The sequence below is a fragment of the Oncorhynchus tshawytscha genome, linkage group LG16 (genome assembly GCF_018296145.1).
Source record: "Oncorhynchus tshawytscha isolate Ot180627B linkage group LG16, Otsh_v2.0, whole genome shotgun sequence".
Lineage (NCBI taxonomy): Eukaryota > Metazoa > Chordata > Actinopteri > Salmoniformes > Salmonidae > Oncorhynchus > Oncorhynchus tshawytscha.
Genome location: NC_056444.1, coordinates 73,294,728 through 73,321,161, shown reverse-complemented (window position 1 = coordinate 73,321,161; position 26,434 = coordinate 73,294,728). Strand labels below are relative to the sequence as shown.

At 40.9% G+C, this 26,434-nt stretch overlaps 3 protein-coding genes across 3 annotated transcripts; 1 reads left to right on the top strand and 2 right to left on the bottom strand.

Annotated features, from left to right (window-relative positions):
• Window positions 1-256: 256 nt before the first annotated feature.
• On the top strand, window positions 257-5,802 carry LOC112216311 (V-type proton ATPase subunit S1). The gene is made up of 10 exons (XM_024376209.2): window positions 257-428; window positions 684-810; window positions 2,045-2,119; window positions 2,318-2,511; window positions 2,627-2,664; window positions 2,789-2,874; window positions 3,052-3,296; window positions 4,046-4,099; window positions 4,321-4,552; window positions 4,765-5,802. Exons 1-10 carry the CDS (start codon window positions 304-306, stop codon window positions 4,978-4,980), a joined length of 1,392 nt encoding a protein of 463 aa, XP_024231977.1. The 5' UTR covers window positions 257-303; the 3' UTR covers window positions 4,981-5,802.
• Window positions 5,803-8,244: 2,442 nt separating this feature from the next.
• On the bottom strand, window positions 8,245-13,456 carry LOC112216310 (transcription initiation factor TFIID subunit 8). The gene is given in 9 exon segments (XM_024376206.2): window positions 8,245-8,824; window positions 9,500-9,642; window positions 9,829-9,976; window positions 10,112-10,236; window positions 12,399-12,461; window positions 12,562-12,660; window positions 12,850-12,999; window positions 13,002-13,008; window positions 13,272-13,456. Coding segments are annotated over 9 exon segments (924 nt in total). The 5' UTR covers window positions 13,320-13,456; the 3' UTR covers window positions 8,245-8,683.
• An 860-nt stretch (window positions 13,457-14,316) lies between these two features.
• g0s2 (G0/G1 switch 2) lies at window positions 14,317-15,345 on the bottom strand. The gene is made up of 2 exons (XM_024376205.1): window positions 15,246-15,345; window positions 14,317-14,996 (listed from the first exon to the last, which is right to left on the bottom strand). Exon 2 carries the CDS (start codon window positions 14,979-14,981, stop codon window positions 14,643-14,645), a length of 339 nt encoding a protein of 112 aa, XP_024231973.1. The 5' UTR covers window positions 14,982-14,996; window positions 15,246-15,345; the 3' UTR covers window positions 14,317-14,642.
• Between the last annotated feature and the right edge of the window lie 11,089 nt (window positions 15,346-26,434).

The window sequence follows — 26,434 nt, the reverse complement described above, 5'->3', positions numbered from 1 at the left end:
CAGTGCCTTTAACCACGACACAACTCGGGAGCCCTATGGTGTACATATGGTACAGTAACACACTGAGGTATAATACGAACCATATGGTAACTGCCCTCTGGGTGACCATAATTACAACGTTTTTCAACTGGTCTTTCAGTCGAGTACCGGTTCCGCTGAATTCAACGTTGCACACCGTTCTGACATACTGAATGCAACCCAGGCTGCATAAGCAGGAAGTGTTCCACGCACATGACAGTCAGTTGATTTAATGAAATCGTTTTACCCCACGTGACTTGGACTTTACGGAAAAGCAAACTGACGATGGCAGGATCTGAGTCGTCAAGTAAAATGCGTACAAAAATGGCCTTTATTGCTCTTTTATTCGCCTTATTTTCGACTGGAAGTTGTAGCAGTCAGGTACCACTTGTAATGTGGTCCAGTGAAGGGTAAATATGGATTATTAGTTTGAAAGCGAAGGGATTTTGAGCACTGTGCTAACTATATCATGCTACTGTAAGCTAACCAATCCAGCTGTATTGCATAGCTATACTCACTTTATAAGACAACGTTATAATGGTCAAAGCATTAACTCCCTTTTGGATATCATTGGGTTATTATGCACTGCTAATCATTTCCGTGTTAGTTGATTTGAGTAGTTAATGTACTGTTATTCTATAATTTTAAGATGTACATCTTTCCAGGTACACCTTACCACAGCTGGTATCTCCCGCAGCTGGTCACATAATATCTAATGTCCAGCTGATGGCCTACCTAAACTCTGCTCTGGGATCTGCCCCACACAATATGCTGCTCTTCCTACAGGACAAGGTCAGGCCTGATATTAATCATATAATTGTATTCAGTTGTACCACGTACAATTGTCTACTACTTGGCAGACACTATTGAAAGCTGTGTCACATAGTATGCAATGACCATTATATACTGTAATGTCAAAGCTGAATAGCCTACTGTGCTCTTGCTTTAGGGACCAGTAGTGCAGAGCTTGGCCAGCTACAGTATAGTAACCCACTTGTGATTCCCTGTCCTGGTGTTTCCCACTCTGGTGTCCTGTCCTGGTGTTTCCCACGCTGGTGTCCTGTCCTGGTGTTTCCCACTCTGGTGTCCTGTCCTGGTGTTTCCCACTCTGGTGTCCTGTCCTGGTGTTTCCCACTCTGGTGTCCAGTCCTGTTGTTTCCCACTCTGGTGTCCTGTCCTGTTGTTTCCCACGCTGGTGTCCTGTCCTGTTGTTTCCCACTCTGGTGTCCAGTCCTGTTGTTTCCCACTCTGGTGTCCTGTCCTGTTGTTTCCCACGCTGGTGACCTGTCCTGTTGTTTCCCACTCTGGTGTCCTGTCCTGTTGTTTCCCACGCTGGTGTCCTGTCCTGGTGTTTCCCACTCTGGTGTCCTGTCCTGGTGTTTCCCACTCTGGTGTCCTGTCCTGTTGTTTCCCACTCTGGTGTCCTGTCCTGTTGTTTCCCACTCTGGTGTCCTGTCCTGGTGTTTCCCACTCTGGTGTCCTGTCCTGTTGTTTCCCACTCTGGTGTCCTGTCCTGTTGTTTCCCACTCTGGTGTCCTGTCCTGTTGTTTCCCACTCTGGTGTCCTGTCCTGGTGTTTCCCACTCTGGTGTCCTGTCCTGGTGTTTCCCACTCTGGTGTCCTGTTCTGGTGTTTCCCACTCTGGTGTCCTGTTCTGGTGTTTCCCACTCTGGTGTCCTGTCCTGGTGTTTCCCACTCTGGTGTCCTGTCCTGGTGTTTCCCACTCTGGTGTCCTGTCCTGGTGTTTCCCACTCTGGTGTCCTGTCCTGGTGTTTCCCACTCTGGTGTCCTGTCCTGGTGTTTCCCACTCTGGTGTGACAATGCGTCTCAGCCCCACTTCCTCCTTACTTCTTCCTATTCTCAGACTGACCTGTTTCTGCAGGCTGGAATTTCAGATATGTAGTAATAATGAGACTAGCCATGTAAATAGATTTTAGCTTGTTATATTGTACTGTTTTTAATTCATCTCAAACTCTGTGAAGCAGATGACACTGACATTGTTGTTGATATATGCATTTTCTACATAGCTGAGCAAAGATGACTTCACAAGGTATGGAGGAGTTTTTGGAAACAAGCAAGACAGTGTCTTTCCTAACCTTGAGGTAAATATTCTGTCTTTTGAGGTGGGGTATGGTATTGAGATACTAATATGATCAGGGCCATAAATCATCTCAGCATAGGAGTGGGGAATAAGATCGCATGGACAGTGGGGATCTAATCCTACATCAGCACTCCTACTTTGTGAATTTAGACCCGGGTGTATGTTGACAACTCATTTTGACTCCATTTCTCTCTCCCAGTCTGCGTTACAGTCTTCGTCTTCACCGTTGGTGCTGCCTGCCCTGTCATGGCTAGGTGCTAGTGCGGTCCCAAGCCTGCTACAGGAGAAGCTGGGTGTTTCCCCACTCAGCGTAGACCCAGACACACTGGAGCATCTCCGCTTCAATGCCTCAGAAAACACTCTGCTGGTTATCAACCTGCCATATTCTTCTGGGTAATACAATTAAACCAAATGTTTCTAGAGTGCAGGGTTCTGGAAAAATAGTTTTTGATTGATTTGTTCACAATCCCACAGTAACTTGAACATGTATTGTATACTTATGTTCCAGTGCTTACCTGTCCTGTCAGGATGTCCTGCGTAACAATGGTACGTTTAAATTTTGGCCATTTATTGTTCTTGTCAAAACCTTATTATTATAGGTATTGGTATGTATGTATTCAAAAACTATTTCTGTGACTCAACAATGTGATGCATTTTTCTCTCTCCCTAGATGAGGTCATTGGTAAGGTTCTGAGCATCATGAAAGCCCAGAGTGTGCCCTACACTGCCATTTACACTGGACTCAAGCCCTCAAGAGTAAGAAACATAAAAATATGCTTAACAAACGCTTCTAATCTACACCACGTATCAGCACTTTTTCAGAATTCACCTGACTTGAAATAAAGTGGCATGGTGTACTTTTTGTTATGTTCTATAGATCTTCTCAATAACGCTGTAGCTGTATTTTGATTGCGTTCTCTCCTTGCTCCCTAGGTGATTGAGGAGCCGTCCCTGATTGTCCAGTCTTCTATGAGCCGTTCCTTGCTGCAGGCAGTTGTGGATGAGGTCAAACCTCCTCTGATGTTCAATTCCACCAGAGGCCCTTGCATCATGCTCTGGGCCCAGAATCTAAACGTCAGCTTTAGTGACAAGGAATGGATTGATCTCGGTCCATCGACCTTTGCTTCTGGTGGCTCTGTGAGCACGTCTGGGTCCTTCTGTAATGAAACCAACTCCCAGTGAGCCTGATACTCTCTTTTTACTATGACATGCCACTTTTTGCTATGTATTTCAGTATAGTAGCAGTATAGTATACATCATTGATACCTCAGTTTAGTATCAGTATAGTGACATCATTGATACTGCAGTATAGTAACATCATTGATACTGCAGTATAGTAACATCATTGATACTGCAGTATAGTAACATCATTGATACTGCAGTATAGTAACATCATTGATACTGCAGCATAGTAACATCATTGATACTGCAGCATAGTGACATCATTGATACTACAGTTTAGTATCAGTATAGTAACACCATTGATACTGCGGTATAGTAACATCCTTGATACTGCAGTATAGTAACATAATGTATACTACAGTATAGTGACATTGATACTACAGTATAGTGACATTATTGATACCACGGTATAGTGACATGGTAGATACTGCAGTATAGTGACATGGTTGATACTGCAGTATAGTGACATTATTGATACCACAGTATAGTAACATCATTGGTACTACAGTATAGTAGCAGAATAGTAACATTGATACTGCAATATAGTAACATTGATACTGCAATATAGTAACATCATTGATACTACAGTATTGTAGCAGTATAATAACATAATTGATTAGTTGCCTTATGTTACATGTGTTGCATATTTTAGCACTATCAAATTACCCAGTTGTGTGTTGACCGCAATAGGGAATCAGAGCTCTGGTGGAGGATTTGGATATGAATCCTATTTTGTTTTTCTCAGGCTTGTCCTTGATTATGGGAGCTCTGTTTCACCTTACAATCCATTCCGTCTCATGTAAGTATATAATGTTAACATTTAAAATAGTTTTTATATTAATGAGATGCAAGTCAAATATCATAGCAGCTTATACCAAAAAAGTGCACACCATCTGTTCCTATGACACCACCTGTCTCCTCTACCTTCTTTATTTATATTTTCAATGCATGAACAGTTAATTCCTGGACCTTCCCATTCCTATGTCAAGTGTGAGGTTACTAGAGTCTTATCATTTCCAGCTTCTCCATGAGCCAGCGGCGCTATCCTGTGTCTGCACGGAACTGGTTCACCCTGGACACTGTGCAATTGGTATTCAACACCCTAACAGCCACCTACAATGGCAGCCACGGAATCTATGCCCCGGCAGAGTACTCTTTCCACTGCCAGAATGTCAACAACTTCCGCAATGCACTTCTAGTGCCCCGCGCTCAGAATGCCACCCAGTGGAGAATCCTCTTCACTGACTTCCAGGTACGATTGCTTGAATTTCAGCCACGCAAAGAGCCTTTCAATAATCAGGGTTTAACTTCTAGAGGGTTTTGAACTTCTTAGAACAAAAAAGTTTGTATTTTTTATGCATCCTTTATTTACCCAGGGAAGTCACATTGAGCTTGACATATATATTTTTCAAGTGAGCCCCTGCTCCACTGTTAATAATTTTGCCGGCATCTGTTTCCATCTAGATCCAAGGCTTCAGCATACTGAATGGGACAACAGATTTCTCCTATGCCAGTGACTGTGCTGGCTTCTTCACACCAGGGATCTGGATGGGCCTGATCACCTCTCTGCTGATGCTGTTGATCCTCACCTACGGCCTGCACATGATCATGCAGCTACGCTCCATGGACCGCTTTGACGACCCTAAAGGCCCCTCCATCTCAGTGCCTCAGTCGGAGTAATGAAGACGAGACAATGCCCCCTAGACTGCTCGTGCTGTCTTTCCTATTGTCATGTGACAATGTTCCCTCCACTTTGATTTGTTCAATAAATTCTATTGTCAGTTGCTTTAGCCACCTCCCCGTTCTGATTACCAGTTCAGCCATCCCATCCCCTTAGCCTTTATTCTGTTTGTATTACACAGTCATTTAACAGATGCTCTTGTCCAGAGTGACTAACAGGAGCAATTAGGGTTAAATGCCTTGCTCAAGGGCACAGACAGATTTTTCACCTAGTTGGCTCTGGGATTTGAACCAGCTAACTTTCGGTTACTGGCGCAACACTCTTAACCTCGAGGCTACCTGCCACCCAAGGGGGTACGTTCCTTTACCTCTTTTCATTTGCACTTGCCCAAAGAACTGTATAATGTACTGTAAATGCCTCCCTTTTCCCTTGATACCTAATCAGCTCACGCATGTGCCAATAGAAGGGGTTTGTTTGTACAGGAAAGCTTTTGATGCCAATTCAGTGACTGAAATATGATTGCAGCAGTTTGTGGAACTGATTTGGGTTATTTTGCTTGCATTGTAAATTTCTCAGCTGTGTAATTTAAAGACTAATGCAAGAATTGCCTGTAAATATTAAGTTGAATTTATGTGTGCAGACTTGATGTTTGTGGGCATTTGAGAATGCCTACCCTAAATTTTGCTGTTGGAAATGCATAGTAGGATGAAATGTGAGAAAAGAATGCTCTGCAAATTATGCTTTGTTTCAAAAGACTGTTTTATTCAATGTTGGCATTTTTTCATTGACATCAGTGAAATTGAAATAAAATGTCAAAACTATCAGTGACCCTCATGCCTCTATACATACAAAATAGTGCTAAAATCCAAGGCTTTGCCATTTTATCTTGACAGTGCATTCGGAAAGTAGTTAGACCCCTGGGCCTTTTCCACATTTTGTTACATCACAGCCTTGTTTACAAACATATTCAGACCCTTTACTCAGTACTTTGTTGAAGCACCTTTGGCAGTGATTACAGCCTCGAGTCTTCTTGGGTATAACGATACAAGCTTGGCACACCTGTATTTGGGGAGTTTCTCCCATTCTTTACAGATCTGCTCAAACTGTCAGATTAGATGGGGAGCGTCACTGCGCAGCTATTTTCAGGTCTCTCCAGAGATGTTCGATCGGGTTCAAGTCCGGGCTCTGGCTGAGCCACTCAAAGACATTCAGAGACTTGTCCTGAAGCCACTCCTGCGTTGTCTTGGCTGTGTGCTTAGGGTCATTGTCCTGCTGGAAGGTGAACCTTCGCCCGAGTCTGAGGTCCTTAGCGCTTTGGAGTAGGTTTTCACCAAGGATCTCTCTATGTACTTTGCTCCATTCATCTTTCCCTCGATCCTGACTAGTCTCCCAGTCCCTGGGCAGGCAGCTCCAGGAAGTCTTGGTGGTTCCAAACATCTTCCATTTAAGAATGATGGAGGTCACTGTTCTTGAGGACCTTCAAATGTAGCAGAAATGTTTTGGTACCCTTCGCCAGATTTGTGCTTCGACACAATCCAATCAAGTTGCAGAAGAATCTCAAGGATGATCAATGGAAACAGGATGCACCTATGCTCAATTTCACATCTCATAGCAAAGGGTATGAACACTTACGTAGATAAGGTATCCATTTTTTTCCTTCAATAAAATCTAAAAATCTGTTTTTGCTTTGTCATTATTTGGGGTATTGTATGTAGATTGATGAGGGAAACTATTTTATCAATTTTAGAATAATACTTAATACTTGCCAAATGCACTTTTGTAAAATATTGGCCTCTTACACTATCCTTAAAATCCCACACCCTGCTTAATGTTTGGACAGTGTGGCCCGTTTGTCTCCCAAAAAAACATTTTTGATTATCATTATATACAGGAATATTGCATTATGGTCACATAATTAAATTGCAATATAAACACAAGTTAATTCTCATTCATTGAACGTGGAGAACAGAGCAGCCAATCATGTCAACGTGAAGTTCCCAGCCAAGAATTTGCATAATTTACGTGCATCCATTCACCTGGTTACCATTGTTACCATTGTTACCCGATAAGAAGGTAAACAAAAGACAGAAACAAGGCAGCGCAGGATGAAGGGACAATTATTAGCATCAGTCCACATTGCATGTCGCAGTGATTATCTATTTGCATCAATAAAAACGTTGGGAGCTTATCGCTTAATTTATAGCTCCCCTGCGAAGCGTCGCATTAGGCAGCGACCAAGAGCGGAAGCCATTTTTGACCTGTGCACCTAACCGGCTTTGCAACGACCTGTCATTTCAGGGAGCCCCACACCTGGCCCCAGCTGCTATGACAATCATGTTGTGAGTTTCTCAATCCTATACTGTCATGTTCTTTCAACAACCCTCTATCCACTATACCTGTTATACTGTTTTCAAATAAACCAATTTGGTTGTTTTCAGCATTGTAATACCTAATGCATTGCAGAAGCTACTCAAACTGCCAGTTAAAATAATACAAAATACATTTTAATTGTGAAGCATTTAATGTTGGTCACTGTCCCATCAAGTTGCTACCATTCTGTGTGATGTACAGAAGAGACCAGAGAGTGATGCAGATTGTAACCTCTACTTTCTGTACATTTTCAGGTCTCTGAATACCCTTCTCTGTTAATGTGTTTTCTTCCCACCACCCAGATAATCACTCCTTCCCCTCGGAAGTATCAGCAGGACAGAACCTGGTGTAAAGTACCCTCTTGGAAGCACCCCCTTCAACTACACCACAAATAGGTTCAGGACCAAGCCTGTTACAGCTGACTCCAACCCAGGGTGAGTGTGTGGTTATTGGCAATGGCACTCTCCAAACTGTCCATGATAGGAAAACACTGATTATCTATCGTATAAATGCATTGCATGTATCAACCTTCAAATAGATTTGACCACTAACAGCTGTTTTTTCTGATGCAGCCCCAAGGCATATGCTCATGATACTACTCAGAGCTGGAAGGTGTTTTAGCCTATGAACTTTGGCTCCTCAGACTGGGGTAGACTGCCCCCGACTCAAGAGGAAAGCCTTGAGGACAGAGGTGTGTTATTTTACTTTGCATTACTATACAAAGTAATACAGAGATTCTTGTAAATGTATCTTCAGCAATAACATCTAATGCCATTGCATGTTTGTCTTACATAGCTGCTTTGTGACAAGGAGTTTGCCAAGCAAAGGACATATCTACAGTTGTTGTACTCCTGACTCTGCAGGGGGTCAACCTGATACAAGCATAAATAAAGTGTTTTTATATATCCGCTTTAATATAGATATTCACCATTCTCTCCAGGTATACAAAGTAGACCATAAAGTTGCCGGATTTTTGCCCTCATGTGTATTTGGTGATTGGCTAAAATGTGTCATCAAAACATTGATTTCCTACTCATTATTTATCAATGACTGAACTCATAATTTGGAAATGTTACATATTTTCTTTCACGACAGAACCACTCCACAAATCTGGAAAAAAAATTAATAGCAAAATGTTTGTTTTCTCATGAATGTAACTAGTGAAGAAAGTCATATTGAGCAGTATTTGCCCTGTAGAAAGTTCAGGTGAGAGTCCCTTAATCCAGATGTCCACGTGGGTCCACTTCTCACAGAACTGTTGACTGCTTCTTACAATTGACCCTTTTTTGTGTCTGACAGAAGTCAGAATTAGTAGCTAAGTGTAGTAAACGTTCACTTCTTCCTCCTCACTTTGGGTTTCTTGACCGGCCTCAGGTATGGATTGTCAATCATGTTTTCTTCACTGGCCTTCACTGAGGGAACCACACCCCCAGGGGGCAGCATGGAATTCTCCTTATCAGCTCCAGGATCATCCTACATTTTAATAAAGGTATAGATGAGGAAAATGAACATAATTTTAAAAATATAAACTCATTTACAACTAGCCTTGCCATGGACTCCATATTAGAGATGGATACTAACAGTGTCATCCCAATAAGGATGTAGCAATCAACACCAGCTACAGTTGAATATACATTGTGTATACCAAACATTAGGAACACCTTTCTAATATTGAGTTGCGCCCCCCCACCCCTTTTGCCCTTAGAGCAGCTTTAATTCATTGGAGGTTTCAAAAGCGTTCCACAGGGATAATGACCAATGTTGACTACAATGCTTCTCACAGTTGTGACAAGTTGGCTGGATGTCCTTTGGGTGGTGGACCACTCGATACACTCGGGAAACTGTTGAGCATGAAAAACCCAGCAGCGTTGCAGTTCTTGACACAAACTGGTACACCTGGCACCTACTACCATACCCCATTAAAAGGCACTTAAATCTTGCCCATTCACCCTCTGAATGGCATACATACACAATCTATGTCTCAAAGCTTAAAAATCATTCTTTAACCAGTCTCCTCCCCTTCATCTTTAACCAGTCTCCTTCCCTTCATCTTTAACCGGTCTAATTCTGTATAGGTGTAACCACATTGAACTGCAGATAATATAACTCTGGGTTAAATATTTCCCTTGGCCCTTGTCCCCGACTCACATTGAGGTTGTTGCCTGGAGTGTTCTCGCTGTCGGTCTGGTCATCCTGTTCAGAGGAGTCCGTCTCCTCCAAAGTCTGCAGCTCCAGTTCTGAAGGCAGTAGGGCACTGAGATACGGGATGGAGCTGGGCCGCGCTGCGATCACTGGCAATCACAATATCAAAGGCACAAGTTATATTACCAATGCAAACACAGGCCCATAATACTGTCTGTAGTAAGAAATGAGATTAGTGGGAACTGAAAACCTTTTTTACAGATTGAGAAAGAATGAAGGGAAACGTATAACAGAAACAGAATCACGTGTGACCACAACGACGAGCGCGCACTCACAAGGAAAAGCAGTGATGTCATCCTTGAAAAGGCTCTGTGTTTCTCCGGTCTTGGCCATGAAGCGTGTGAGAGCTCGCTCCACGTCTCTCCTCTGAGAGGCTGCCTTCTCTCGCACCACCTGGTAATCTGACACAGGCTCCCGAAACGTCTGTGACAGAAAGACAACAGGGAGGAAACTCACTCATCTTTCAAATCTTTTCACTAGACTACTGGAAAAAGTGTAAAAGCGTATTAATACTAAGATGTTTCTGGCTGGGAAAACTAAGAAGTGTGGTTAACTCACTGGAGTTTTGATGTAGGTGTGGGGATCAGGGAACTCAGGGAAGTGGCTGGGTATGTGGGAGGGATGAGTGCGTTTCTGTCCAGCGATCAAGGCCTTCGGGATCACAGGAGCATTCGTTACTGGAGCTGAAAAATACACACGAATTGTCAGGTAGGCAACTAGGCATCACAATTACTTTAATTCTAGGACCAGTCACTAGTGCTCTATAGTGTTCTTGTGTTTTGTGCTAAGTTCTAGTCCAAGGGTGTTCACAGTCTTCTTTAAATAACTGATCTCAGTCCTCTTAAAGTGAACTTTTAAAGCACCAGCACAGCTGTTGTTACAACAGTGCTGAAGAACGACAAAACTATTGGAACACAATAAAGAGAAAAACGGAGACGATTACGCACTACAACCAAAGAAAGGTCCTGTGTAGCTCATGTGGTAGAGTATGGCGATTGCAACGCCAGGGTTGTAGGTTCAATTCCCACGGGGGACCACTACAAAAATGTATGCACTCTAGTGTAAGTCGCTCTGGATAAGAGCGTCTGCTAAATTACAAAAAAGGTATGTCAAGCAAAAGTTACAAAAATTGTGTCAACAGTTAGGACAAGGGATAACAACTAAATCAAATCAAAGTTTATTTGTCACGTGCACTGAATACAACAATGCTTACTTACAGGCTCTAACCAATAGTGCAAAAAAGGCATTAGGTGAACAATAGGTAAGTAAAGAAATAAACCGACAGTTAAAAGACAGTGAAAAATAAAAGTAGTGAGGCTACATACAGACACCGGTTAGTCAGGCTGATTGAGTTAGTATTTACATGTAGATATGGTAAAGTGACTATGCATATATGATGAATAGAGGGGTGGGTGGTGGTGGCAGATGTGTTGCTACCTATTAAAGTCTCCGGCCACTAGGGGTGAGTGGTTTCCAGTTTGCTTATTTCCTTATACAGCTGACTGAGTGCTGTCTTAGTGCAAGCATGTCTGTGGTGGTAACTAAACAGCCACGAAAAATATAGCTGAAAGATCTCTAGGTAAGTAGTGTGGCCTGCAATTTATCACAATATACTCTACTTCAGGTGAGCAAAATCTAGAGAATTCCTTAGATTTCGTGCACCAGCTGTTGTTTACAAATATGCACAGCTGAATATCCATGTCGTCATTCAGCCACGATTCCGTGAAACATAGGATATTACAGCTGTTGATGTCCCGTTGATAGGATATTCGTGATCATACCTTGTCTAATTTATTGTCCAATGATTGCACGTTGTTGAGTAGTATTGACAGTAACGGTAGCTTTCCCACTCGCCTTCTCCGGGTCCTCACGAGGCATCCGGCTCTTTGTCCTCTGTACCTGCGTTGCTTCATGTTGCAAATAACGGGGATGTCGGTCCTGTCGGGTGTTTGGAGAATGTCGTGTGCGTCCTGCTTATTGTAGAAAAAAATCTTCATCTAATCCGAGGTGAGTGATCACTGTCCTGATACCCAGAAGCTCTATTTTGCCGTAAGATACGGTTGCAGAAACATTATGTATGAAATAAGTCACAAATAACGCAAAAAAAGAATCACATAATAGCACAATTGGTTGGGCGCCCGTAAAACTGGTGTCATTTCTTCCGTCGCCATGTTAGGAATCTGACTTTTGCCATTGCATAGAAATGCACAATATAAGCACGAGTTGACAATAATTGACTATTTTTGACTGCTGTCATAATCGACATTCATTATAATTATAATTGCTTGTGTCGAGTTTTATTTAAGGCCACTTGGCACTTATAATGGTGTTTAAGCTACTGATGTTTTCACCGCGTGTATTTTGACTGTGCGTTCTGGTGTTTGGGGTATTTTTTGGGTGTTATAAAAATAAACTTACTGTGTTCCAACACATATGCTTTCTGTTTCATAGTTGTAACAATGGCACTCCATGAATAACATTGATTGAACACTTTTTTTTTTTTTTTTTTACATATCGTATTCTAATGTTTTTTAAATGTATTTTTATTCAACTAGGCAAGTCAGTTAACAACAAATTCTTATTAACAATGATGGCCTACCCCTCGGCCAAACCCTCCTCTAACCCGGAAGACGCTCGGCCAATTGTGTGCCACCCTATGGGAATCCCAATCACTGCCGGTTGTGACACAGCCTGGGAACGAACCAGGGTCAGTAGCGACGGCTCTAGCACTGAAGTTCCTTAGAGCGCTGCACCACTCGAGAGGCCAATGTTACCTAAGAACTTCAAAAACACAACCAAATGATTCCTAACAGTAAAGACATACTAACAGTAAAGACATACTCACGGGCAGTTATAACCATCCTCTGTGATCTCTTGGCATACACTGGCAAAGTGTTCACATTGAAACCTGTGGTGAAACATGAGATATAATTTGATGGAGGCAAATTAAGTAGAGATTTCATTTTCAAGCTGCAATTCTTTAGCATCTTTCCTGAAGTTAAACTCACCCATTTCAATGAGTGTGACCACAGTGTCAGAAAGGGTGGGCGTGATTCTGGCTGTGTGTTCACAGTACGCCTTGGCACAACGTCCCACTTCAGATATGTCTCAAAAAGCATAGGGAATAGACACCAATTAGTGGTCAGTAATACAGACGTGTGATTATTTCTTAAAAATCCTAGTGACTTGACATGGCTTGTTGTTTAATTCAAGCCAGCAAAGGGTTATTCTTAGTTTAATCCCAAACTGAAAACATGTATAACATTTTTAATAACAACAAAACAATGGTTGCATACATCTCTGGATCATCTCAGTGAGTGATTCCACGGCCGCCTTCTCTGCGCTTTCAAACCCACACTCTGTCAGCAGCGAGCTCACCACCACTTGGAGGGTGCGACGCCGGGCAAGCTGGTAGTTCTCTGCAGGACTGGACGTCGCCTTACCACCCCTGAACGCTGTAAAACAAACATATGTGGTGGGTGAGAAAACCCTTTCACTCAGGGATAGCAAACTACAATAGCTAATTATACGTTTAGTCAGCATTGTTGACGTCAACGCCAGTTTATATATTATAAAACAGCAAGTCAGCCACCTACAACGTAACGTTAGCTAGTGAATGGCTTTCATTTGATGAGCCCCCCCCCCCCAAATTATAGCGTCTCTTAATTTGCTAGTTAGCTAACGGCGTTACATAGCTATGACAAAATATTTTATTTACCCCTAATACAGCACTGAATCCACCCGCCATCACCGCAGGGTCTGCCATCTGCACGGTATATGGTGATTATTTGCTATCAAAAAGCTACAGTTACACAAAGTTACGCCTTTCTGACTAACTAATAAATTATCTAGCTAACGTTACTGTAGCTATGTAGGTACAGCCAGAAAAACAACATTGACGTCATTTCCGGCAGGACAGGCAGTTTTGCTTATAAAATAGATTTGCTGCCACCTACTGCATGAACTGTCTTAAAGCAATTATAAACTGGGTGGTTCTAGCCCTGAATGTTGACTGGCAGCCGTGGTGTATTACGAGTATGACAAAACATTTATTTTTACTGCTCTAATTACGTTGGTCACCAGTTTATAATAGCATTTAGGCACTTCTGGGGTTGTGACATATTGCCAATATACCACGACTAAGGGCTCTGTCCAGGCAATCTGCGTTGCGTCGTGCATAAGAAAAGCCCTCTTATTGGCCATATACTACACCTCCTTCAGCGTTCCTATCCCTTTTCAAAATGTGTGTCCTCTCTGAAACCTATAGTATATAAACATTGGATTGCTGATGCTATGTATTGGCCAATGATAGGCTTTGAAGCCACTGACCTCCATATTGGTACACCTCAGAAGGAGCAGTCCTTCAATGGAATGGGTGGAATTTTACAATATTTAAATTAAATGTTTCAAGGACAGAATGACATGTTTTTATGTATTTCTTTCTTGTAGTGGGAACAGTAACATTGGACCTCTAAAAAAATCTATCTTAAGATTTTTTAAATATGTTTATTTATTTATGTTCAGTTCAAATATGTATGCATGAAGGTTTCTGTAATAGAATATACTTGGCAAAAATGAATGTAGACATTTATAAATGCATTTCTATAACTTTTTACACTAGTGGAGGAGTACAAAAATGCCTGCGCAGTGGCCTTAAAACAGAGCCCCTGTCAGTCATCTAGGGTATATATATACATTATTGGGCAGGCTACCTTAGGTTACTCAAAACACTGTTTGACATGAAACACATCATGACCCAGTGATAACATAAAATAGGTTTATTAGGTCGCCAAAAGAAAATACAAATTCTCAATCAGTCATAAAGCTTCTGCTGCCCAGCAGCCAGTCATAACTGTAGCCTGTTGTTGCATCGGTCCATCCATCCATCCATCCAGTCTCTTCTTTTCTCATTGCTAATACGTCAAGGTGTCCCTAAACATGGCCAAATTATCATGATAAAATCACCAAGTGCAATCCCTTTTGATTGCCAGGTGGATTTAGCTTATTTCACAACATTTTGTGTTCTAAGTGTTGGTTTCATTAGTGTGTGTAGAGTTCAATCAACATGAGAAGGAGTTGCAGTGCATCTTCAACAGGCATGTGACCTGATAGACGCCCTCCTCTGACGACTTTCCAGTGGCTTCTTAGCATCAATCTCCGTTTGCAACTCATCCACAACATCAGGCTCGTCAGTGATTATCTCTGGCTCCAGCATTTGCCTCTTCTTCTCCTCTGTGATCAACTTGATCATTTCCTCGTCTAATGGCTCCTGATCACAAAATGACATGCAGACCGTTTCCACCAGCCCACCGACCACTCCAAACAATGCCAGAGTAGAACCCAGCAGGTACACCTTCATCATGCCCCGACTGGGCCTCTGGCTCAGGATCTCTTTAGCGAAAGGAATGATCTCGTTCATAGTCTCCATTGTCTTAAGTTGAGTCTATGGAGAAAAAAATTACATTTAATAATTAATAGGCTATTCAATGGCTCTGCAAAGAAAACATAACTAATTTGCTAAATGATTAGTATTGACCGCCGATCCTTTTATGATCATCATAATGCATTAAGTAATATATCAGTGAAAATATCTCAAATAATATTCTGACCAGGTAGATTTCACTGTATAATTCTAAATTAGATTGAATGAAGAGTCCACAGAAAAGAGCTGAAAATATTTTAATATACTTACTTGTATAGGAACCTGTTAAATGATTTCCTTAGATTTCGTGTTAGTTCGAGCATCCACAAACGAAGATGCAATGAGATGTGCTGGGTTTTATACACAATGGGATCCATGTCAACTCCCACATAGTGTCAAATGATGAATATTCATGACGATGGGTGTTTAGAGTAAGTGCAGTGGTGGAGGCAACTGCTTTGAGGCAATGTCTTCAATGTCTGGTGCAATTGGCATTTGTCCAGTGATGTTTTAGAAACAGCCAGGAGTGGGTCCAAAGGCAAGGTCATCGAAAACCTCCATCTTGCCAAAATATATTGTGCAAGTAATATCACGTGAGTCACATGTGTTTGGGTCATGCAACATAGATGCAATGGTGTGGTTGGACAAGTTAAAGTGATGCTCTAGAGGTTTGTATAATTTCAGCTAGTAGTTTTGAAACTAGCGCTCACGAGGCAAAAGGGGTCTCTGAAAATTGTGCACAATTGTGTACTTCGTCATCCATTTCATATGATATGCTACATCCTGCAAAATATGATATGCTATGAATTCCAATTTGTATGATATATTACGAATTTGTAAGTACTTAAGATCCCGGACTGCATCTTTATTAAGTGTAGTAGTGCTGAATAGGCTACTGTATTACTGCAGTCTTATCACGTGAAAAGCAGTCATCACTAAGCCCTGAGTGTCAGCTTGACAGTGTATGATGCTACATAATACAACTACAGAAACTCATTGATCTTGCTGCTTTTAAACACTGCTATGAGTGTGGCCTGTTAGTTCTACACTGACATGCCATCAGAAAAAAAATTAAGTTAAATTATGTCAACGGTGAAAGTCCTGACCCTCTTTTGTGGGTCTCATCTACCTGCAAAAGTTGAACTAGGCAAATAGTTCATCTTAAGAGTGAAACTTGTATTGCCTACTATTCTTTTATATTCTGGAATTGACAACTCCACAATGAATAATAAAGGGTGCTTAGACTAACACTACACATGTTGCTGAACATTGACCATCATGTGCATTTGGTTGATTGGTTTGTGTCCAGTGTCTGGTTGCTGAACATTGACCATCATGTGTGGTTGGGTGGTTTGTGTCAAGTGTCTTGTACATTAAACACTATCAGGAGAGGTTGACTTGTATCCAATGAGAGTTATTTGATGTTAAGTACCTCCCCCATAAAGATCAATCAAATTATCTCTGTGGCTACCCATTTATTGGTTGGAAAGCCCCAGCTGCAGTATTCGGTTCATTCCTAATCAAACAAAAATTTACAGATAGCTTTGTGTAAGTCCTAATGCCTCTGAGACCTCCTGTGTCAGTGCCTTAGCCTATGGGTGTCCACAATAAATGGGTGTATATATTGACATTGATGATAAGTCGATGAGTTTACGTTGGATGTGTGTGAAGAACCATGCCCTTTGACATGATTTCCAAAAGGAGGACAAGAGGAGGAAGGCAGTCGTCTGGATCTGTTGTGAAATAGTCTATTCCCTATCACTCGTCACAGAGGGCCATGTGTTGGGGCACTGATGGCGATAATAAAATACAGAACATATTGTCAGACCTGGGTGACTGTTGAAAAGGCTTTTTCACACTCCAGACCCACTGACATTCTTCAAAATGTGACTGCCAGTCAGACCGAAGGGATAAAGTCCACTGTAAAATTGCGTTGTCACACATTGCTATCTGGAATCCTGAGATGCACACTCATGTTCTTTATTCTCATGCTATGTGCACAGTAAATTCAACCTTTCCCTTCTCACTGGTTCTTGGCAATGATAAACTCCCTAGAGTTAATATTGCATAATGTGGCTGCAATTATGCTGTCAGAAAAACCCTTACGTGTAAGAGGAGAGCTCCACAAACTCTACACAGACTCTGTTTTAGTAGTGGCTCTGAACTGGCATGTATGTAACTGTGAAGAAACTGGGAGACTGTTCGGGGACCGTTGACCCATATTTCTGGGTTCTGTGCCACGCTCTTTTGCCTGAATAGGAAGTCTGTCTCGCTAGCTGTGCTCCAAGTCAACTATTTTGGGGTTGGGAGAGGAGGGAAATGGGGTGGGAAAGAGGGATAACACGCTGCATGTAGCACTCATGTGGGGACCGATTCATCTATACCACATGAGAAGAAAGGACAAAAGTACACCAACCGGGGTCAAACGTTTTGTGTAGCCTTCCACAAGCTTCCCACAATAAGTTGGGTGAATTTTGGCCCATTCCTCCTGACAGAGCTGGTGTAACTGAGTGAGGTTTGTGGATCTCCTTGTTCGCACACTCCTTTTCAATTCTGCCGACAGCTTTTCTATAAGATTGAGGTCAGGGCTTTGTGATGGCCACTCCAATGCCTTGACTTTGTTGTCCATAAGCCATTTTGCCACAACTTTGGAAGTATGCTTGGGGTCATTGTCCATTTGGAAGACCCATTTGCGACCAAGCTTTAACTTCCTGACTGATGTCTTGAGATGTGGCTTCAATATATCCACATCATTTTTCTTCCTCATGGTGCTATCTATTTTGTGAAGTGCACCAGTCCCTCCTGCAGCAAAGCACCACCACAGTACAATGCTGACACCACCATGCTTCACGGTTGGGATGGTGTTCTTCGGCTTGCAAGCCTCCCCCTTTTCCTCCAAACATAACGATGGTCATTATGACCAAACAGTTCTATTTTTGTTTCATCAGAACAGAGGACATTTCTCCAAAAAGTACGATCTTTGTACAGATGTGCGGTTGCAAACCGTAGTCTGTCTTTTTAATGGCGGTTTTGGAGCTTCCTTGCTGAGCGGCCTTTCAGGTTATGTCGATATAGGACTCATTTTACTGTGGATATAGATACTTTGGTACCCGTTTCCTCCAGCATCTTCACAAGGTCCTTTGCTGTTGTTCTGGGATTGATTTGCACTTTTCACACCAAAGTGCGTTCATCTCTAGGAGACAGAACGCGTCTCCTTCCTGAGCGGTATGACAGCTGCGTGGTCCCATGGTGTTTATACTTGCGTACTATTGTTTGTACAGATGAACGTGGTACCTTCAGGCGTTTGGAAATTGCTCCCAAGGATGAACCAGACTTTTTTTCTGAGGTCTTGGCTGATTTCTTTTGATTTTCTCATGATGTCAAGCAAAAAAAGGCACTCAGTTTGAGGGTCGACCTTGAAATACATCCACAGTTACACCTCCAATTGACTCGAATGATGTCAATTAGCCTATCAGAAGCTTCTAAAGCCATGACATAATTTTCTGGAATTTTCCAAGCTGTTTAAAGGCACAGTCAACTTAGTGTATGTAAACTTCTGACTCACTGGAACTGTGATAAAAATAATCTGTCTGTAAACAATTGTTGGAAAAATTACTTGTGTCATGCAAAGTAAATGTCCTAACCAACTTGCCAAAACTATAGTTTGTTAACAAGAAATATGTGGAGTGGTTGAAAAACAAGTCTTAATGACTCCAACCTAAGTGTATGTAAACTTCCAACTTCAACTGTGTCTGATTTAATAACATTGGATTAGCAAACTGATTTAATAACATTGGACTAGCTAGCTGATTTAATAACATCTGATTAGCTAGCTGCTTTAATAACCTTGGATTATCTAGCTGATTTAATAACATCTGATTAGCTAGCTGCTTTAATAACATTGGATTAGCTAGCTGATTAATAACCTTGGATTATCGAGCTGATTTAATAACATTGGATTAGCTAGCTACTTTAATAACATTGGAATATCTATCTGCTTTAAAGCAGTATTTTTGAAGAGGGAGATTTGGTGGAAAGTATAAGAGGGGCAAATAACATATGTGTTTTCAGATTATAAAAAAAGAGTCCTGTATTGCTGCTGGTTCCCTTTATCTAATATTAGGTTTTGGATTTTATTTATCCATTATTTTACCAGGTAAATTGACTGAGAACACATTCTCATTTGCAGCAACGACCTGGAAAATAGTTACAGGGGAGAGGAGGGGGATGAATGAGCCAATTGTAAACTGGGGATTATCAGGTGACCGTGATGGTTTGAGGGCCAGATTGGGAATTTAGCCAGAACACTGGGGTTAACACCCCTACTCTTACGATAAGTGCCATGGGATCTTTAATGACCTCAGAGTCAGGACACCCGTTTAATGTCCCATCCGAAAGACGGCACCCTACACAGGGCAGTGTCCCCAATCACTGCGCTGGGGCATTGGGATTTGTCGAGATCTCACGGTTGTTCATTTATTGAGAGAGAAGTGCAGACTGTACTCAACACTATGTCATGTCTCTCTAACGTCGTGCTGGTGTTGAACAACAAATAATGGGATAATTTTTGTCAAATTGGTTACTTTTCCATCCATCAGTTTACCAAACAAAGTGGCAGGGTCATGCTGTTACAATCACAGATTGTATCTTTGATCTATACATTTTTATTACCAGATGTGCAGTAGCCTATTAATTGAAATAGGAATGTGTTAGGATTTATTACTTTTCATCAAGGTGACATCGTGCAAATATAGATTTAGTATTTTACTGTTGATGCATTCATCTATACTTTTCATACACATGCAGAATACTGAAAATGGCACTGCACAGCCAAATTGCAATGGGTTTATGCATGCGCTCAATGCATGTTGATTTGGCAAACATTATTACTGTCAGACATTGTATATCAGTAATTATTATTTGATAATTATAAATTATATATCAAGCTTTACAGCTAGCGATAGCCTATGTGCTCACACAACACAATGCAAGCACAGCACTCACAAGAAACAGGATGCAAATTGTTAATGACCACACTGGATTGTAACAGCATATTGTAGATGTGAAGGACTCCTTCATGCCCTTGACTCTTCACAGGTTTATAGTGTACATTAATCTCTCATAGGCTTATCCGGTACTGATCATTTGATAACTTGTCATAGCCCTAGGCAATGACAAAGGAGAAGCAATGTCAAACACAGCATAAATGAGTCATGTAAGGTCAACAAGGCATGCCATCACATTTCTATGCAATGATTATAACACATATTAACCATTGTTTCTTTAATGGTCCTGTTCAACATCAGAACACGGTTTAACACACTTTAACCCTAAAAGCAGCAACATAATTTGTTTTTTACCCAAAATTAGTAATGATTGAAAAGAGACACTTTGAAATGCTATGGGCTATCAAATCAGTTCCAATTGTATCTGAAAGATGAGACTCAACTTGGTATAGAGACATTGACTGGAAGCTAAGTATGTATTTTCTGGCAGCATACCACCCTGCATCCTGCTGCTGGCTTGCCTCTGAAGCTAAGCAGGGTTGATCCTGGTTGTTCCCTGGGTGGGAGACCAGATGCTGTTGGAGGGCCAGTAGGAGGCACTCTTTTCTCTGGTCTAAAAACAATATCCCACTCCCCCAGGGAAGTGATTGGGGATATTTCCCTGTGTAGCGGTGCCCTCTTTCGGATGGGACGTTAAAAGGGTGTCCTGACTATCTGTGGTCACTAAAGATCCCATGGAACTTATTGTAGGAGTAGGGGCGTTAACCCCAGTGTCCTGGCTAAATTCCCAAGCTGGACCTCATACAACCATGGCCACCTATATATAGGGTTAACCTTGGTTGCAGAGATGAGTACTGAAGAGCTGTTACATGATAATAATGATGAGGGTACAGTATTATCCTGTACTGAGCTCACCTCAGCTGAAGGGCTCACACTCAAGCCATACCAAGTTACCCAAGACCTGGCGAAGCAGTTCATCCTAAAATAAATCTGTTGTACAACCTCACTGACAATCAAACCAAAAGGTCCATTCTAGAGCTCATGTGTACCTAATAACACTGACTCAAAAATGACCATCACTAGTGTACTAGTAAACTATGCATAAAGTCCCAATGCGGTCTTTAAATTGTGTTTTAAAATGATCAGTGTGTTTATTTAATGAAAATAACTCCAGCATATATTTTCTTTAATTTATTTCACTGAGCCTATTTTGGCCATTCAAATGCTCAGTCTCCTCGTGTGGGTGTTAGGAAACACATTTGAAGATATTTACATACACCGTTCTGATTGGTAGATGAAAAGTCATTGGTCTATTATAATCAGATCATATTGTGATGTCATGATCTGGGTCAAGAACTCCATCCCACCAGAACAGGCTGAAGTTAGACATTTTTTCAAACAGCTCTTACACAAAACGGGAATCATCATAATTTTCACAATGTCAGTTTTATGTCGACCTCATATTGTGAAATTGTCATAACATCTTTGGAATGTTTTGCATCCTCCCTCGCCCAGATTTCCAAGATGGCATCATACGCACTTGCCCAGCTTGCCATACTCACCCATTCATACATAAAGCCCAAGGTTAAAACTTTGGGATGACGCTTTGTAACTTTGTCCAGGTAATGTATATTGTAAGTGTTGTACGCAAGCACTGTAATCAAGGGTTCCTGTTAACATCAAATTAATCTCATGATCCTCTTCTCCCTTTATCGAATAATAAATATAGAGGATGAGGGTTCATATTTATACTAATAAAACCTGCATGAGATTAAAGAAATACGTACATGTAGGAAATTCACCTTGGTAAATGTACATGATTTTGCAAAGAGAGACAATTAGCAATAAAGGTTATAATAATAAAGAAACATTTTGTTTTGTTTGGCATCAATTACACTGTGTTTACACAGGCAACCCAATTTGGATCTTTTTCCAATAATTTGTCTTTTGATAAATCAGATGAACCTTATGCCAATAATTGGGCAAAAGATCAGAATTGGGTTGCCTGTGTAAACGGATCCTTGGTGAATCTGGCACATGATTATACAATAATTGAACATCTAAATCATTAAGGCTTCAGGTCGTTTCAGGTCATTTCATTTCGTTTGGTTGCAGAGAGTGGAGACGTTTGCATAACACTTTAATAAGAGGCCTATTTCTCTGCAGGGTGCTTGTGTTGTGTGCCTAAGTGAGTTGGTCCACTTTGAGCTCACCTCTGCACCAGCTCCTTCAGTAGGTGATATAACCTCTTTTATTACTTCCAGTATTATATTCAGGTTATTAAAAACAGTCCAAGAGGCTGGATATAGTTGTTTTGCACTGCTAGCAGGTATCTCTGAGCATGTTCAATTTGCTGTGAAACAAAATACAATACTTCTTTATACTAGATTATGTCTTGAAAGTCAATTCAACGCCAGTGCCATCAGAATAAACTGTAGATTACAGCCAACACTCGCTGAATTTATAGTTCATGGGCAATTTGTGAAGTCACGTCTCTACAAACTCTGTCACACAATGTAATGGTTACCACTCTCTAGTGGTAAGCATTAGGACCAGCAACAAAACATGGAAACATGATGGAAAAACAGTCAACACGTCTTATTCAGCAAACAACTCCAATACTGTACGTATAATCTAATAACTCCAAGACACCTACACCACCCGATGTCACAGGAAGGCCATAAAGATCATCAAGGACAACAACCACCCGAGCCACTGCCTGTTCACCCCACTATCATCCAGAAGGCGAGGTCAGTACAGGTGCATCAAAGCTGGGACCGAGAGACTGAAAAACAGCTTCTATCTCAAGGCCATCAGACTGTTAAACAGCAACCACTAACATTGAGTGGCTGCTACCAACACACTGACTCAACTCCAGCCACATTAATAATGGGAATTGATGTAAAATATATCACTAGCCACTTTAAACAATGCTACTTAATATCAAATCAAATTTATTTATATAGCACTTCGTACATCAGCTGATATCTCAAAGTGCTGTACAGAAACCCAGCCTAAAACCCCAAACAGCAAGCAATGCAGGTGTAGAAGCACGGTGGCTAGGAAAAACTCCCTAGAAATATGTTTACATACCCTACATTATTCATCTCATATGTCTACGTATATACTGTACTCTATATCATCTACTGCATCTTTATGTAATACATGTATCACTAGCCACTTTAAACTATGCCACTTTGTTTACATACTCATATGTATATACTGTACTCGATACCATCTACTGCATCTTGCCTTGGCCATTCTGTACCATCACTCATTCACATATCTTTATGTACATATTCTTTATCCCTTTACACTTGTGTGTATAAGGTAGTAGTTTTGGAATTGTTAGTTAGATTACTTGTTGGTTATTACTGCATTGTCGGAACTAGAAACACAAGCATTTCGCTACACTCGCATTAACATCTGCTAACCATGTGTATGTGACAAATGAAATTTGATTTGATTTATAATCTAATAACTAAGGGTTCTAGTCTATTCAATCTGTATTGTGGAAGTTCAGCATTAGAGCATGATTGACATTTAAAAGGAAAAGTTCCCGCGTTAGCGGATACTGCATTCACGGCAAACGCTGCATATGTCCACTAAATCGGAAATTAGCTTTACATTTCTATCAAACATTGAAGCGATACAGATTAAATAGAGTCTTTAGTCTTTAAAAGGAGCTGAAACTCCATTATCTTTATTTGAATTTCTGCAAAAGTACTGTCCTGGCAGCACAATAAGATACATAGGCCTAAGGCCGGGTCTCACTCACAACAGTTTTCCCTATATTAAACTTGGCCATACTGTTAACATATATTTATTTACAGAGATTTGCAAATGACAAATGATGGCTAATGGTTATAGTCAACAACAACAAAAATACCCGGTCACTTCAGAATGTATTTCACCGATTCACTATCATAGGCTGCATTTAGACAGGCAGACAAATTCTGATCTTTTGACCAATCAGATCAGCTCTAAAAAAGATTGGTCAAAAAACAAATTATTAGAAAAAGGATCAGAATTGAGTCTTAGTACCACACATATCCACAAAGTGATATAAAATCCATCCAACATGGATTCCTAGAGAGACCCATTAACCCCTGAGAATATTTTATTTATTTAACTAGGCAAGTCAGTTAAGAACAAATTCTAATTTACAATGACGGCCTACACCAGCCAAACCCAGACGACACTGAGCCAATTGTGCGCCGCCCTATGGGACTCCCAATTGTTGTGATACAGCCTGGATTTGAACCAGGGTGTCTATAGCGACACCTCTAGCACTGAGATACAATGACGTAGACCACTGTTATATTGTAATTACTTTGCCACCATGGCCTATTTTTTGCCTACCTCATTTGCACATGCTGTATATAGATTTTTTTCTTCTGTATTATTGATTGTATGTTTGTGTATTCCATGTGTAACGCTGTGTTGTTGTATGTGTCGAAACACTTTGCTTTATCTTGAAAAGAGTTGCAAACTGTGACTTTGCTCTCAACTAGCCTACCTGGTTAAATAAAGGTGAAATAAAAAAAATAAAACTGCGCCACTCGGGAGAATAACATTAACTATCAATGTAACATGCAAAGCAATCCACAACATGAGTCACTGAAAAGTGCTAACAAAGTGAAAAATTATAAAAAATAGTAATAGCAATAATATCATATATTTAAAGCCCCCATGCAGTTTTATTTTCTTTTTTAATCATCACTGTACGTCTAATAAAATCACGGTGGTGTTATTTTACGAATATAATATATATTTTTTAATATACTCAGTCTGATCATGTTGATACAAATGTTTGATGCAAATATATTTACATACACAGCCCTGATTGTTGGATAGCATCGTCTAGACAAGGGCTCGCCAACCCTGTTCCTTGAGAGCTACCGTCCTGTTTTTCAAACAGCTCTAACACAAAAAGGGCACAATCATTTCATAATTTCAGTGTGTAATTTTGACATCAGTGTGGAAATATCATTTAAAAAAATGGAAAATAACATCAACTGCACTGACCCTTTAACATCATATATATATATATATATATATATATGTAAATAACACACACACACACACAACCATTCACATGTTTGGGGTCACTTAGAAATAAATGTCCTTGTTTTTTTAAATAACTTTTTTGTCCATTAAAATAACATCAAATTGATCAGAAATACAGTGAAGACATTGTTAATGTTGTAAATGACTATTGTAGCTGGAAACGGCAGATTCTTTAATGGAATATCTACATTGGCGCATAGAGGCCCATTATCAGCAACAATTACTCCCGTGTTCCAATGGCACGTTCTGTTAGCTAATCCAAGTTTATCATTTTAAAAGGCTAATTGATCATTAGAAAACCCTTTCACAATTATGTTAGCACTGAAAACACACTAAAACTGTTGTGCTGATTAAAGAAGCAATAAAACGGTCCTTCTTCAGACTAGTTGAGAATCTGGAGCATCAGCATTTGTGGGTTCGATTACAGGCTGAAAATGGCCGGAACAAAATAACTTTCTTCTGAAACTTGTCAGTCTATTCTTGTTCTGAGAAATGAAGGCTATTCCATGTGAGAAATTACCAAGAAACTGAAGATCTCGTACAACGCTGTGTACTACTCCCTTCACAGAACAGTGCAAACGGGCTCTAACCAGGATAGAAAAAGGAGTGGGAGGCCCGGTGCACAACTGAGCAAGAGGACAAGTACATTAGTGTGTCTAGTTTGAGAAACAGATGCCTCACAAGTCCTCAACTGGCAGCTTTATTAAATAGTACCTGCAAAACACCAGTCTCAACGTCAACAATGAAGAGGTGAGATACTGGCCTTTTAGGCAGAGTTGCAAAGAAAAAGCCATATCTCAGACTGGCCAATAAAAAGAAAAGATTAAGATGGGAAAAAGAACACAGACACTGGACAGAGGAAGATTGGAGGAAAGTGTTATGGACAGACAAATCTAAGTTTGAGGTGTTCGGATCACAAAGAAGAACATTCGTGAGACGACGAAAAAATGAAAAGATGCTGGAGGAGTGCTTGACACCATCTGTCAAGCATGGTGGAGGCAATGTGATGGTCTGGAGGTGCTTTGGTGGTGGTAAAGTAGAAGATAGGTACAGGGTAAAAGGGATCTTGAAGAAGGAAGGCTATCACCCCATTTTGCAACACCATGCCATACCCTGTGGACGGCGCTTAATTGAAGCCAATTTCTTCCTACAACAGGACAATGACCAAAAGCACAACTCCAAACTATGCAATAACTATTTACGGAAGAAGCAGTCAGCTGGTATTCTGTCTATAATGGAGTGGCCAGTACATTCACCGGATCTCAACCCTATTGAGCTGTTGTGGGAGCAGCTTGACCGTATGGTACGTAAGAAGTGCCCATCAAGCCAATTCAACTTGTGGGAGGTGCTTCAGGAAGCATGGGGTGAAATCTCTTCAGATTA